This window comes from Schistocerca gregaria, chromosome 6 (assembly GCF_023897955.1).
Source record: "Schistocerca gregaria isolate iqSchGreg1 chromosome 6, iqSchGreg1.2, whole genome shotgun sequence".
Taxonomy (NCBI): domain Eukaryota; kingdom Metazoa; phylum Arthropoda; class Insecta; order Orthoptera; family Acrididae; genus Schistocerca; species Schistocerca gregaria.
The window spans coordinates 268,042,661-268,057,275 of record NC_064925.1 but is presented as its reverse complement, the minus strand read 5'-3'; the positions used below and the strand labels follow the sequence as shown (position 1 = coordinate 268,057,275).

The window sequence follows — 14,615 nt, the reverse complement described above, 5'->3', positions numbered from 1 at the left end:
AGAAGGTTCCCATTGTGAAGTAACACAGCTTTCAAACTAAGCTTGGAGGAGTCTATGAATAGCCTCCATTCAGTTGGATCATGGTTCAAATTCAAAGATTTCATCAAGCCTTTAATGTAGCAGCAAACAACAAGATTATTTTTCTTCCCAAAAAAGGGAAGCAGTTCCATGTGACATTTTCTGTACTGTGAGATTCTCACATAACTTTGGAGAAGTTTCCATTGCTGTAGTTGAGACCCAAGAATTTCTGCATTCTCCTTTGACAGGCCAAGGTCTCTAATGAGATCACTCAATTCCACTTGACTCAGTCTGTGTGGTTTATCATCTTTTCCCTCAAAATCAGGGTCATGGGATGTGGAAGGCTTGTTTGGTTCTTCTTGTTCCTCACTGTCTTCATTTTCTACTTCAAACACACAATTTTCTGGTGGAGTAGCAACTGGTAAACTACCCAAATGTGGAATGGGTCGAATAGCAGATGGAAGATTCGGGTACTGAACAGTTCTTCTTTTCTTCATAGACAATCCTGCCTTTATAAGTGGAGTCAGGCAGAAATAGCAGTCATCTGTATCCCGCCAAATTATAGGCACAGCGAAAGCCATAGATCATTTCTTCTTTTTCAGCCATTCTCGCAGTGTAATTGAATATGCGTTGCAACATTTATGTGGAGCCCAAGACTGGTCCCCTACTTTCATACCGAAATAATACTGATAGGCAGTCTTTACAATAGGTGTTAGATTGCATTTCTGTGAGGAAAATGTTATTTCACCACAAATATAACAAAAGTTATTCACCATATTTACACATTTTCGTGGCATTTTTACAAATTTTACAGTAAAAAAAGCATTTGCGAACCAAAAATTTTGCATTAATTTGAGTAAAAACTACATGTAATTCTCAGTCACAGCAACAGTATCTATGTTTATGACTTACAAACAGCTGAAGAACATTTGTGTTTTGTTCTTTGAGAGGTGTGCCAACTCCCCAAAAAATATTCCCCCAAATTTAAAATTTTCACTCTAAAAAATGAAATATCACTTTATCTTCAAAACAAGAGCTAATCTGTCATTTTTATGGTGATTTTTTAATTCAGCAGATAGAAATACATGTAAATTTACTATTTTTAAGCCCGAAACATTTTCATTGATGCCCATTGTTACCAAAGGGAGCCATGTTTATTATGCATTGTAAATATTCTGTACACAGTGTTGCATAGAGAGATCCATTACATGTAACTCTCACTGTTCAACAAAAGAATGTTTGCTAATAAGCACAGTGTAATGAAATTAACTTGGTCACTGTCACTGTTTCCAATTTTGGCTGTGTGTGGGCTTTTCAATATGTTGTCAAAACATGATACACAGCTCCAAGGCAATTTCAGCCTTTTCCTCTGTTTTCAGACCGTCAAAATTGTGATTATGTTGTTATTTGCAGGCAATCAATTTGTCATATTGTGTACATTTTATGACCAGTTACTGTAAATCTGTGACTGAATGACAAGAAATAATTTTCAATCTTTATTGCATTGCAAACTAAATTAATAATTAAGGTTAACAGTGAAGTTAATTACTGAATTAAAAATTAGATTGACAGTTACAGGAAAAGTAATCCAACAAGCAAAAGTACAATAGTAGAGGCAGACTCAAATAATGATTTTGGTAACACCAATAATACTTACAAGGCCTATGCCCACTTCAGAAATCCAGTTTGTATTATATGTAATGGCTTACAACAAACATTTTCTTACCCCCATTACTACAATTTTCGATTCAAGGCCACTCTTACGTACTGTGTCACAGAATTGACTGTAGATACCTGTCTTACTAAACGTAAATGGACGCCCATCGTAGTGTCATGTTCTCCTTCTTATATCATTCATGCTACATGCATGTTCAGTTGTGAGTAAAAGTTAACTCATTACACTCGTTAGTAGATAGTCAAAATATAATCCCACTTTCTACAAATAACCCAGTGTAATGTAAACCACAACCAGAGTCGTATGAAGTGACAATTTTCAAACTCAACAGAAGTAATAGCAATGGAAATGTTTTGTGATACTAGATCCTACATAATCTGTATTCTATAGTGGCCTCGATGATTCCCCTTGGTTTTTCACTTACCTTCAGATAATATCAGCTCTCTTTCTGTGCTTCACTCTACTTCCTCCCTCTACTTCCCCAACTCTGTATAAGAAGATAGGAAAGAAATTTTTGCTATTGTATTAAATGGCTCTGTGATGTAACATTAGTTAAAGAAATATACCCCAAAATTGATGAGATAAGAAGGATGAATAAAATTGTGATACAAACAAAAGAAAGTGAGACTCAATACACCAATAACACTACACATGAATAACTTGTGTTCCTTCTTCTACACCTCCGTTTTCTTCCTTTAAAAGAGTAAAATATTGTTATTTTAATGTTTTTACATTTATGTTGTATTGTGACTATATATTGGCCCTTGCAGCATGTAATGTGTGCAGGTTATAAGCTAAAATGAAATGGTTTCATGTGAAATTTCAACTCCAGAATGAATGGACATCTAGTTGCATATGTGAAAATAATTGAAATGTATCTGTTTCCTTTTCCAGTTTGCCTCGCTATTGCTATTCCAAATCTTGGAGCTGTCATCTCGTTGGTCGGTGCAGTCAGCAGTTCCACATTAGCCCTCATATTTCCTCCTCTGATAGAGATTCTTACCTTTTGGCATGATGACCTTGGAAGATATAACTGGATACTCTGTAAAGATATCTGCATTATGATATTTGGTGTCTGTGGCTTTATGTTTGGGTCATATGTTAGCATTGCCAACATAATTTCACCAGAAGAATGAATAGTCTTCCAGTCAAAAATTATCATCATGATATACCACAATTATACAGCAGAAAAACTAATTTGTTGTCATAAAGCAAATATAAATTTGTTTTGGAACAAATTCACCTCTGTTGTAATAAGTTCACAGATGTTAATATTGTGCAGTTTTATACACTTCATGGAGTTTTATTGATATCGTACGGTACTATGAAAAACATTTAGATATTTTATAAGGAAGTTTACTGTACAAAGGAAGTTTATTTTTGTAACACCACATTTTTCCGGAAAAAATGTGGTTGTTGTTGATACTTGAACATATTTATTATTTATTTTTGTTTACTTGTCTATGGCAATGTAAATTGTAAATACTTTGTGTATATTAATATGTTACCCTGTTTTAATTTCAATATTACTTCTTCGATGACAACTTTAACAAATGTAAAATGTATGTGATAAAATGGTTTTTAGGAAAATAATGCTTCTAAGAATATATTTCTGTTCAGAATATACTGACAGATTATTTCTTGCATAAGATAGCAAGACTTTTCTGTATCTTCCAAAGACCTGTGATATTACTGACAAGATTACATTAACTTATTTTGTAATGAGCTTTCAAGTTCAGGGTTTTAAAATATGTTAGTAGCACATTGATGAGACAAAGAACATTTGGCCACAATTTAAAAAAAATATTGACACTTTTATTTCAAAAATAGAATAGTGAATGTGAATACTGAATGTAAGAGGAACAGATGAAAATGAGCTTCCATGTGTTACAATAACAACTGTCAGATTAGCTATGATACTAATAGAACCAGTTGCCTTTTTGTGGTAATAGTGTTTATATGTGACTTCAAAGAACACAGTTTTGCATAATTAAATGCCAAAGATATTTGTGTTATTTTATGGTGCAGTTAATGCAAAAAATGTACAAATGAGCAATGCTAATTTGTATATCTGAATCTATTGTTCAGCTGTAATTATCTGCAAATGCACAAATTGATGCTTGATGTATGGCACATGTACATAAGTGGATGTTATAATGTGTACACCTAACTTGCAATAGCAAACTGTACATACGCACAGCTAAATTGCGAATCTTATCATAATTATGTATTTATTAATGAGCTGTACATCTGAAGAGACATGCTAACAAGAGATGTAAGAGCATAGACACTGTTTGTGCTGTAAATGTCTCATTGTCAAGGAGCTGTATGCATGATGTCTCTTAAGTATATAATGACTTTCTCTGTGGAGAAAATTATTTTAAAACAAAATACTGCCTTTTGCCAGTAAGTATTATTTTAACTTAATTTTTTACGTTTTGTAATTTATGTATTATTTATGCATGTTTTACATGTACTTTTTGTGGTGCTCCATTGTATAACCAAGATGATCAAAAAGTCAGTAATAGCATTTTCTTAATGTTCAAGATTTGGAACAGCATTTCTCCACCGCAATGTATTTAGCCTGCAGAATTTGAATAATAGGTTATTTTAACCCATTCCGTTTTATCAGTGTAGGCTTGGAGGAAATGGATATGTATGTGTCTTAAATGAATTATTGCACAACAACAGATAATTATCATTGAGCTTGGAAAAAGCTAAATAAACTGACAATAATTTGTGAAAAGCTTATTTATTTACAAACATGGCCCTATCTAACCAACCACCAATAGTTGCAAGAAGCAAATGAATATACAAATGTTCTTTCATGTTAATAGATATATAATTTTTAATAATGGAAATGTTATCTACATTTTGTGTGATGTTACATACCCACAGAAATTATAGAATTATTATTTTGTGTTTCATTTGCTGAAAATGCAATCAGAGATCAAATGTTCTTGCAATCTCAAGAAGGTTAGCTGATTTTTGCATAAATGATAATCTCAACTCTGCAAGGAAGTATAACAATAACTTCATTTAATGTAATATGCCTTTTGGCATAATAATGGCAAATTAAATTTATTGTGGATATAGAAACAGTAGTGCACATGTAGTAACAAAACTTATGTACTTTTATTACAAGTTAATGTTTTACTCTCATGCAATCATTTTTATCAACAACAGTATAGCTAATATTGTTCAAATTTCATCATTTTTGGAACCAGTGACAATTGTATGAATGTTAATAGCATTTTTACTTCGAGGTACAGGAGTGTTATATTCAGAACTACCCTACAAATTAGTTGCATAATGCAGGTGTGCATGCATTTACAAAATCTCTCTCACAACACACACACACACACACACACACACACACACACACACACACACACACACACAGTTTAACAGAGAAATAAGGTAAATATGAAAAACATATACTTTATATGGCTTTCTCTTTATAACCAGAGATGTGGTTTTTCTGATTGATCTGAAATCTGATAAATTCTGTTATAAAGTATAACTTATTACAATATCAGATGATAGAATTTAAACATTTTTAGAAGTTTTTTGAAGTTTTATGGAAATTACATACACAGATACAGTAATGTTTGAAAGCAAGAAGACGGTAAAGTGTTTATTGTTTTAGAGGTATGTTGATAAAAACAGTTGTGCACAAGAGCAAATGCTGATTGTATCTTCTGATTTTCTGTCACATTACAATAATTCATGTCACATTACAATTCCTGTCATAAAAATAATGAACATGACAATAAAGGACAATAAATTATGCATCACTGAAACTTTAAAAGAAGTTTCTGAATACTAGAATTACTGTGTTGCTTGCATTTACCCTCCCCAACCAATAACAACATTTGATGTTGAGCAGCTCTCAATTTTATTTGCAGTTGTAGAACTACTGCTGCTCTTAAGGTCACTCAGAAACTTGCATGAGGACCGAAATGTACACATACCAAACTGAATTTGACAGGTGGAGTATGTTTTTTTCTCTGTTTGCAACAACAACTCATGAGGGAATTGTTTAATGTTTTTTTCTCTGTTTGCAACAACAACTCATGAGGGAATTGTTTATAAAAGTGTGTGGCAGTGTCTGAAAGCATACTGGTGTATAAGTGATCAAGAAGTGCCTGGAACTTGATGAGTTTGGTTGGAGAAGCGTACAAAGTTTGCACATCTATTTTTGACATCTCAAGTTTCCTCAATAGGATTGTCCCCAAGTAATCTCCCACAACAATATTTGGGAGTGATTTAGATTTTTGAGATTTGTGGTGGAATAGTATGCATGTAAACAAATGAGTGCATATAATCTGCCAGTAGCTTGTGAAGGGTGGTGATAGATCAGGGGGTCCTGTCTTTGTCTCACATTAAGGTTACTCAACATACTACCCAGTTGACAAGTAGGATCCATTGCCATAAATTCCTTTTGATGCTCATGTACTCTGCTAATGGCATTTCTTAACATCTCAGCATAGTTGTGGCTTATAACTTCAGGTGACCTCCTTCAGTTCTTCAAGCGACAATACCAATTTTGTACCCTACAGTGTGTCAGTAGCAGAGGTGAAGAACAGTATCTGCTGTACCCCATAGCAAAGAACTGGTTGTAGTTGACATAATTACAAAGAAGTTGCTCTCAACCACTGCACTGCACTCCACTCTCTGTATCCTCTATTACAATTCATAATAGTCAACACCATCCTCTTTGATTCATGGCGTTCAACTCTGGCAGTGTCAGTTTGACACAGAGTAAAGTATCATATGACCTTCACAAAGTTCCCTGTGAAAAATATGAATATACCTGGATGAATCAAGAGATTGGCCATCATTATCTGGCTACCAGTAACCACAGAGAAAGCCTACACCTTATCTGTCTTGTATGTGCCCCCTACTACACCAGCACATTATGTGAAAATAAATGACTTGGCGAGACTATTGAAGTATTCCAAGTAGGATATTTCCAATGTACAAGTCTTTATCAGTTTGGCAAGAACACTTATGGATGGCTACTCACCAAACTGAAATGCAGATAGTCAATGTCTGGAACTTTCTAAATATGACTTGAATGCATAATGAGTCATGAAAAGACTGACTGAGTAAATGACAATACAGAGAAAAGCATGCAGAGTGGTTGGGAGGATCACAGGCTATGAGACAGAGCACTTAAGGTCTGGGCCAAAACTGCGCATTTAGCACTTTTAAAGTGTCTTTCCAAAGTTACAGGGTCTGGCAAGCTAGTGTCCATGGGTAAGCTTAACAGAGGGCCTTTTGTCATGCAAATATGAGGGATGTCTGTATTCATTCTGGCTGAAAGAACATTTGTTGTAGTGTCCCGAGGGAGCTATGCCGTCGGGCCTACCCAGCTTCTCCTGCATCTACAACCTGAAATATGAAATTTGGCTAAATAAACAAAAACATGTTCCCTAGAAACCCTGCTATTTAAACTACTTTCAATTGAGAGACAATAAATTGCAGAGCTTTAGGATTTGAATAAAAATATGGTATGAAAAGTTCTAATACATTACTGGACATTAAAATTACTACACCGAGAAGAAATGCAGACAATAAACCAGTATTCATTGGACAAATATGTTATAGTAGAACTGACATGTGATTAATTTTCATGCAATTTGGGTGCAGAGACCCTAAGAAATCAGTATCCAGAACCACCACCTCTGGCCATAATAACGGCCTTGATACACCTGGGCATTGAGTCAAACAGAGCTTGGATAGCGTGTACAGCTACAGCTGCCCATGCAGCTGCAACACGATACCACAGTTCATCAAGATTAGAGACTGGCGTATTGTGACGAGACAGTTGCTCGGCCACCATTGACCAGACGTTTTCAGTTGGTGAGAGATCTGGAGAATGTGCTGGCCAGGGCAGCAGTCGAATATCTTCTGTATCCAGAAAGCCCTGTACAGGACCTGCAACATGCGGTTGTGCATTATCCTGCTGAAATGTAGGGTTTCGCAGGGATCGAATGAAGGGTAGAGCCACGGGTTGTAACACATCTGAAATGTAACTTCCACTGTTCACAGTGCTTTCAATGCGATCAAGAGGTGACCGAGACGTTTAACTAATTTCACCCCATACCATCACGCCGGGTGAACCGCCAGTATGGGGATGACGAATACAGGCTTCCAATGTGCATTCACCGCGATGTTGCCAAACATGGATGCGATCATCATGATACTGTAAACAGAACCTGGATTCATCCGAAATATGACATTTTGCCATTCGTGCACCCATGTTCATCGTTGAGTACACCATCGCAGGCGCTCCTGTCTGTGATGCAGCATCAAGGTTAACCGCAGCGATGGTTTCCGAGCTGATAGTCCATGCTGCTGCAAACATTATCGAACTGTTCGTGCAGATGGTTGTTGTCTTGGAAATGTCCCCATCTGTTGACTCAGGGATCAAGACATGGCTGCACAATCCATTACAGCCATGTGGATAAGATGCCTGTCACCTCGACTGCTAGTGATACAAAGCCATTGGGATCCAGCACAGCATTCCATATTACCCTCCTGAACCCACCGATTCCATATTCTGCTAACAGTCATTGGATCTCGACCAATGCGAGCAGAAATGTCATGATACGATAAACAGCAATCGCGATAGGCTACAATCCTTATACGAAGCATCACAACAACATTTCACCAGGCAACGCTGGTCAACTGCTGTTTGCGTATGAGACAGTGATTGGAAGCTTTCCTCATGTCAGCACATTGTAGGTGTCGCCACCGGCGCCAACCTTGTGTTAATGCTCTTCCTGTCTGTTAAATTTCGCATCTGTAGCACTTCATCTTCGTAGTGTAGCAATTTTAATGGGCACTAGCATAGATCTTTATGATTCAAAAACAGTTTAGTGAAATTGGATAAGGAGTTAAATAACTTCAAGTAGAACATGGTAGATTAATGAAGAAAAAATGGAAAAGAAAATTAAATTAAAATTGGACCATATGATTTTTATTAGCAGATATGGGAACTCCGGATGTAGGCTTAGTTGGAGACAAGAATAGATGGCCCTTTGATTGTCACACATGGAGAGTGAAATGAGACGTTACGTTGACAGTAGATTGTTTAATTAACTTATTTATTCTGGCCCTTGGTCATAATACACCAGGAACAGCTTCGTGGAGTTGCCTCTCATGTGAAACAATAAATGCCTGGCATTGCTGCCAGCTCTAAGAGTAGGGCTTAGCGTGACATTACTCAAATGCTGTAGTCAGTGATGTCTCTGGCTGCAACGATAATGACAGTGCCACAACGCAGCTGACAATACCGTAGGGGTGGCCGTGACCTCCCTCCAGTGAGCAGGCAGCTCTGTGCTGTGGCAGTGGCGCTCTTGTGACTGAGGGCAGGCTGCCCTGTCCTGTGGTCAAACAGTGTACCCTGTACTGCATTCCAGGATGTTACTCTGGGTGTCACAGGCTTATGGTATAGACTGCAATACTGAGATGAGAATATTTTAGTAAATGAATGGCTGAGTACTTATATGCTCCAGCCTATGTTTGATTTAGGGCTTAAAGTAGGATCATCCAAGAACTGCAACCGGTGGGCATGGCTATGCTCCGCAGGCGCAAGGCAGTGTAGTTTGGCACCCAGTATGCAACTGTGTGTTGCTAGTGTCAGCATAGGAGTGAGAGAGATTGGTGCGGAGCGAGTGAGACTGTGCAACACTACTCTGCCCTGGACTGTTTCGTGATCAGATCCAATGTAAACAAAATAACAGAGGAAGCACAGCCCTGTAAAAGTGGTCGATGGCTGGTAAAACAAGCAAAACATTTACTGTTTAGGAAACAATTAGTGCTCATGTGGCAAAATTACTACACAAAGCTCTAGAAAACAATATCCAAAACAACAATCGAAGAACTGAGTAGTTTTCTGACCCACAGGTTGATTCTATTAGTGTTGCATATGAACATTCGTCACATGTACAGTAGGCATCTTCTGAAAGATTTATCAATTTCTTAAATGACCTAGTGTAATAAATATTCTATTTTAGAAATAATTTTATGTGCAGGATATAGTGTCTCATTCTTAATGTTAGTAGTTACAAGTAAATATTTTTTGTTGCACTTCATGCTACAGCTTTTTGTATCTCTTTTCAGAGTTTAGACACTGGTTCCTTAGTTTGCTGTTTTGTACACAATAATTTTAATTTACCAAGTTTGAAAATATATTTAGAAAAATAGAATGAAGATTATAAAGAACTTTAATCCTTACAATTAACATTTTAAATAATTAATGGAAAATCTCATATAAAGATGTGAAAGAAATACTAACAAAGAGATAAAGAGGCTGGCCAGTACTTACCTCAGCTCAGTACAGCCGATAGATACACAAAAAACAAAAAACAACAGAAAATTTACATTCCTAGCTTTCAGAATAAATGTTCCTTCACCAGGGCTTCCCTCTGACAACCATGCCTCCAACCTTTTTCCTTCCTTTTCCTGTTGCTTCATAACCTGGGTTGTGAGTAACTAAATCCACTTTCCCTTCTTCCCTTTATTTCCTCTCTCTCCTCCCTGATGAAGGAACATTTATTCCGAAAGCTAGGAACGTAAATTTTCGGTTGTTTTTTGTTTTTTGTGTATCTATCGGCGGTACTGAGCTGAGGTAAGTACTGGTCAGCCCCTCTATCTCTTTGTTAGTATTTGTTTCAATTAGCATTTTACTTTTTTTTTCCTTCGAGGAAATGATTTTATCTAGGTTTTGAACAGTATTCCGAAAGACTGCTAACATCAAAAATTAGTCTAATTTTTACCACTAAGTAGTGAATAGTTCTTAGTTTTAGCAGGCTTTAAAAGAGAGAAAAAGTGCTCACAAATATACGTGGAACCAAACATCGAGAGAACTTTATCCATGTCTTGTGAAAACGAGGATACCTCTTTCATGGAAAAGAACAAAAGAAAGCAGTCCTTCAGGCAGATATTGCACTGCAGGTCAATCAGCTCTAGTTGAAACATTTTTGAGATGTCCTTTGGCTGAAGGGAAAATAGTTGAACAAATATATCTGAGGCCAGTTGAAGCTCACTTATTCCCAAAAATCTGTTTTCAAACTCTTCTTGTAATTCGCAAATCATATGAACATAATCTGAAAAATCCACATCTTCTTTAATGCTGTCTAATGCAGGTAAGTGTCCACAATTCTCCTCACAACTGTTTTTCACACAAAATTAGATTATTATTATTATTATTGTTATTTTGTAATGCTTGAATTGTCTGCACTAAATCGACAACAGAGTGATTTTCACCTTGGAGTGATATATTCAAAGAATTTAAATGGCCAGTTAGGTCCCTCAAAACAGCCAAATTCGCCACCCACTTAGGATCACAAACTATTTTTTCTGGATGTTGTTTCATTTCCAAAAAGGTATTGATTTCGTCCCTCAAGGAGAAAAACCAATGAATCACCTTCCCTCTACTCTGCCATCTTACTTTAGTGTGGTAGGGGTTGTCCAGGTATTCTGCTTCGGTTTCAGCCAGAAATTCTTTAAATTGGTGATGTGCGAGTCCATGCTAGCAAAGATAATTAACTGTTCAAACAACTGTGTCCCTAAAATTTTTTACGTTGGCAATCTTCATACAAAGTGCCTCCAGGTGTATCAGACAATGGACTGCTGAGAATAAGGAACAACTGACTTCAGCTATTTTTTACCTACATAAGCCATTTTTGACCTGACTTAATCCAGAAATCTAGTGTGTATTCCTCATAGCGCAGGGGCTCCATCTGTTGTTACCTTGGTCAGGCATTCCCATTTTAAACCCACTGACTTGAACACATTTTCCATGGCTAGAAAAATACCCAAACCCTCAGTTGTGTCTTTTAATGGTATAAGGTCGAGAAATTCTTCAGTGATACACAGATTGCCGTTGACACCCCGAATGAATATGATGAGCTGAAATATGTCCACAACGTCCATGCACTCGTCAAGAGTGATAGAAAATAAAATGAAGTTTGCCACTGTCTCTATATCGGAGGCTATATTTTCAACTCAGTGAGCAACAGTTTGAGGTGAAAGACCTATTTTTTTTTAAATTTTCCATGAAGTCTGCTGGACAAATATAAACCGCCGAGTCAACCAGGCAATCCTTGATGAGATTCCCAGCCATAAAGGGTTTCCCTGCTTTTGCAATTCTCAGTGATCAATTGTAACTGACGCGCAAAGTTTGCCCACCTGTTTCCTGCTCCTACCATGAAAAAAAAAAAAAAGCCTTGTAATTAATTTTATACAATCCTGTTTTTAAAACACTTTTATCATTTTAACAATTAATTGTTTCATTCATTGAAACCCAAATCCAGAAAACTAACAAAAAATGTTTGGTTTTAGGTGCAGTTTCCCCCCACTTCCTCTGAAAAGTGGTCATAGATGCTAGCAGAGGAGAGTGAAAATGTGATCACAAAATAAATGTTTATCTGCTGGAATATTTGTGTTTTAATTATTTGAAAACATAGATCAAACTACAACATATGTTTTTCCATCCATCAAAACACAAATACACATAAACAAAGAATGACTCTTAATGGCACTCTGTTGTCTGAGGGAGCATTTGAGACAGCTTTTCAGAGAATGGCAAAAAATAATGCACCTGAAATTTTTTGTTTTGTCTGTGCAATGCGATTTAATGCAACCCAGACATAAAAATTAACCAAAAAGAAATGTTCCTTGTTTCTGACAATCTTATCTTCAATACTGGCATGTTGCTAAGTGACATATCAGATTATAAAATATAGTTTTATTTCTCATCTTTATAAATATTAATGAGTCATATGATAGGAAACACTTACTTCACTGTAATGCTGCTTGAAATTTTCTTCCAGTTCTTCAAGCTTTGACTGGTGTTCCTCTAGTGACAAATTCGCGAACTGTACTTTGTGACTGGTGTTAAAATGCCATTCAATTGAGTACTTTTTTAAATACATGAGGTTCCAATAACATTTGGCATGGTTTTTGACAGCAGTACAAAAGAAAGTAATTTCCCACTTGAGTTTAAATAGTGCAGATGCACTGCTGCTCCTTACTTTGTCTGCTGCTGTTGACCATTCATCTTGATCCACTGTAGCCTTACATCTGTTGACTAACAGCTTTGTGTTATACCAATGCTCTTGACTGCTGCTGGCATGCAGCCTGTCTTCCATAAGAAGCGTGCATACAGTGGCATGGCAAGGCGTGGTTGGCAGACTGCTTGGTCAGCTAAGCAAAATGGCTCGCCCACTTCAACAACATACAAATTCTCCCAGTGTGCTGGCCTTGGGCGATTGCAGGTGCTAGAGCCCCAGGGTCACAGTTTGGATGAGCCTGGCTTAAGGCACTTACTCTAAATAGTTCCATAGTAGCAAGCGAGGAAAGGCTTCTATCCTTCAGCTAGCACATTGCTACATCGGCTGTTGCTATACATGCTCAGCTGGCTTTGCTTTGCAAGACCTGTTGGCCATATTTTTCTCTGCAACACATGATGCTCTTCTTTCCTACATGCAGCTGGCTCTGTTACAACTCAGTGCTGTTCCGGCATACTTTTTGATGAAATATGATCATTGAAGCTATATTGACCTCCTTTTTATTAAGACCCAGTCCCTCAGGTCAACCAAACCTAATTACCCTTTACATTAGAGCTCCTGGCAACTGGCTCTTCTGGCTTTGTTTTGCCCCTTAAGAATTATTCTAACAGTTAGTTTCCTTAACCTTATCACTTAAGATTACACATTTATACACCGTGGAACTTAACTCATTACTAGGCTTCTTGCACAGTAACTTCTAACTCCCTGTTACAAACTTAATAGCTAAAATGAATCAACTATCCTTAATATTATTCTCTTGAGTGTTCATCTTCCTTCTGCTGCTTTTATGCTCAGGGTGTAGAATTCACTGGAATCAGAATGACGGCTGAGTCTGAAACCAGTCTTGTGCTTCATCTTCTATGCACCAAAACAAGGACTGTGCTCAGCAGAACAAATGTAGCTGTGTTGGTTGGTATGACAATACTAAGTGTTGTCTCTTTCCAGTACTGATTTTCTTGATATAAATTTACATGCTGCAATAAGGTTTCCAGGGAGACTCATTCTTCATGCTGATTAAGAAACATGTTTACAGACTGATAAATTCTGGCTCTAAAGTTAAGGTAGTTAGATTTGCAGCAGGTAGCACTTCCATGTGCCCTTCTAGCCAATGCAAACAAGGCTGTGAAATATTCAGATGAGTTGTCCCTGAAATTGCAGCAGGCAGATGGAAAGTAGGCCTCATTATCTCACATACTCTTCCATTTAATAACAACATTCTCCTGCTTAATTCTAGCCTCCTTGTTGACATAAGCTTCTCTGCTCAATAAACTAGCTGCTACTATGGTCCTGTCCTCAAACTCTACTAAAACAAAGTCACCCACTTTGGGTGAGCACTGTAAGTTTTCAGAGTTAACCGTATCTGCTTCTGGAATCAGTTGTGTCTGATCAAAGGTCTCATCATCTGAAGAATCTTGCAAAATTAATTCACTTTTGTCAGCACCAGTTTCATCAAATAGGAATAAAGCTTGCTTTGCTTCAAGTCCCTTAATGTCTTTTCGTTTCCTTTTCATTTGTAGTTCATTCCTTTCCGGTGTGTTGGTCGCTATCATTGTTCTTCCTTTAGGCCATCCATGACTGCAACTTTTTCTTGGTTTTGCCTTTGGGAAACTTCGTATGTCTTCTGGAGAGAGATAAGACATTGGTGCAGATTTTCCATGTGATTGTGAAGAACTGGATGCTATAGACTGTACTTCACTTTCATCATGTGATGGGTGTCCCACATCAGTTTCAGGTTTAAGGTCTTTTTTGGGCGATATGTGTGTTTCCAGGCTTCCGTTTAAAGATCTCTCAGTAACAGAGGATGGAAGAAAATCATCCTCATTGAAGACATGGCAATA

General features: G+C 37.1%; 1 protein-coding gene across 8 annotated transcripts in view; it reads left to right on the top strand.

Moving 5' to 3' along the window:
* Window positions 1-5,496, top strand: part of LOC126278330 (proton-coupled amino acid transporter-like protein pathetic) — a 238,088-nt gene extending 232,592 nt beyond the window's left edge. For all 8 annotated transcript variants that reach the window (XM_049978355.1, XM_049978351.1, XM_049978357.1 and 5 more), the window contains one exon: window positions 2,588-5,496. In XM_049978355.1, coding sequence (XP_049834312.1) covers window positions 2,588-2,829 — 242 coding nt within the window. In that variant the 3' untranslated portion in view covers window positions 2,830-5,496. The remainder of the gene's footprint in view (window positions 1-2,587) is intronic.
* The last annotated feature ends 9,119 nt before the right edge of the window (window positions 5,497-14,615 follow it).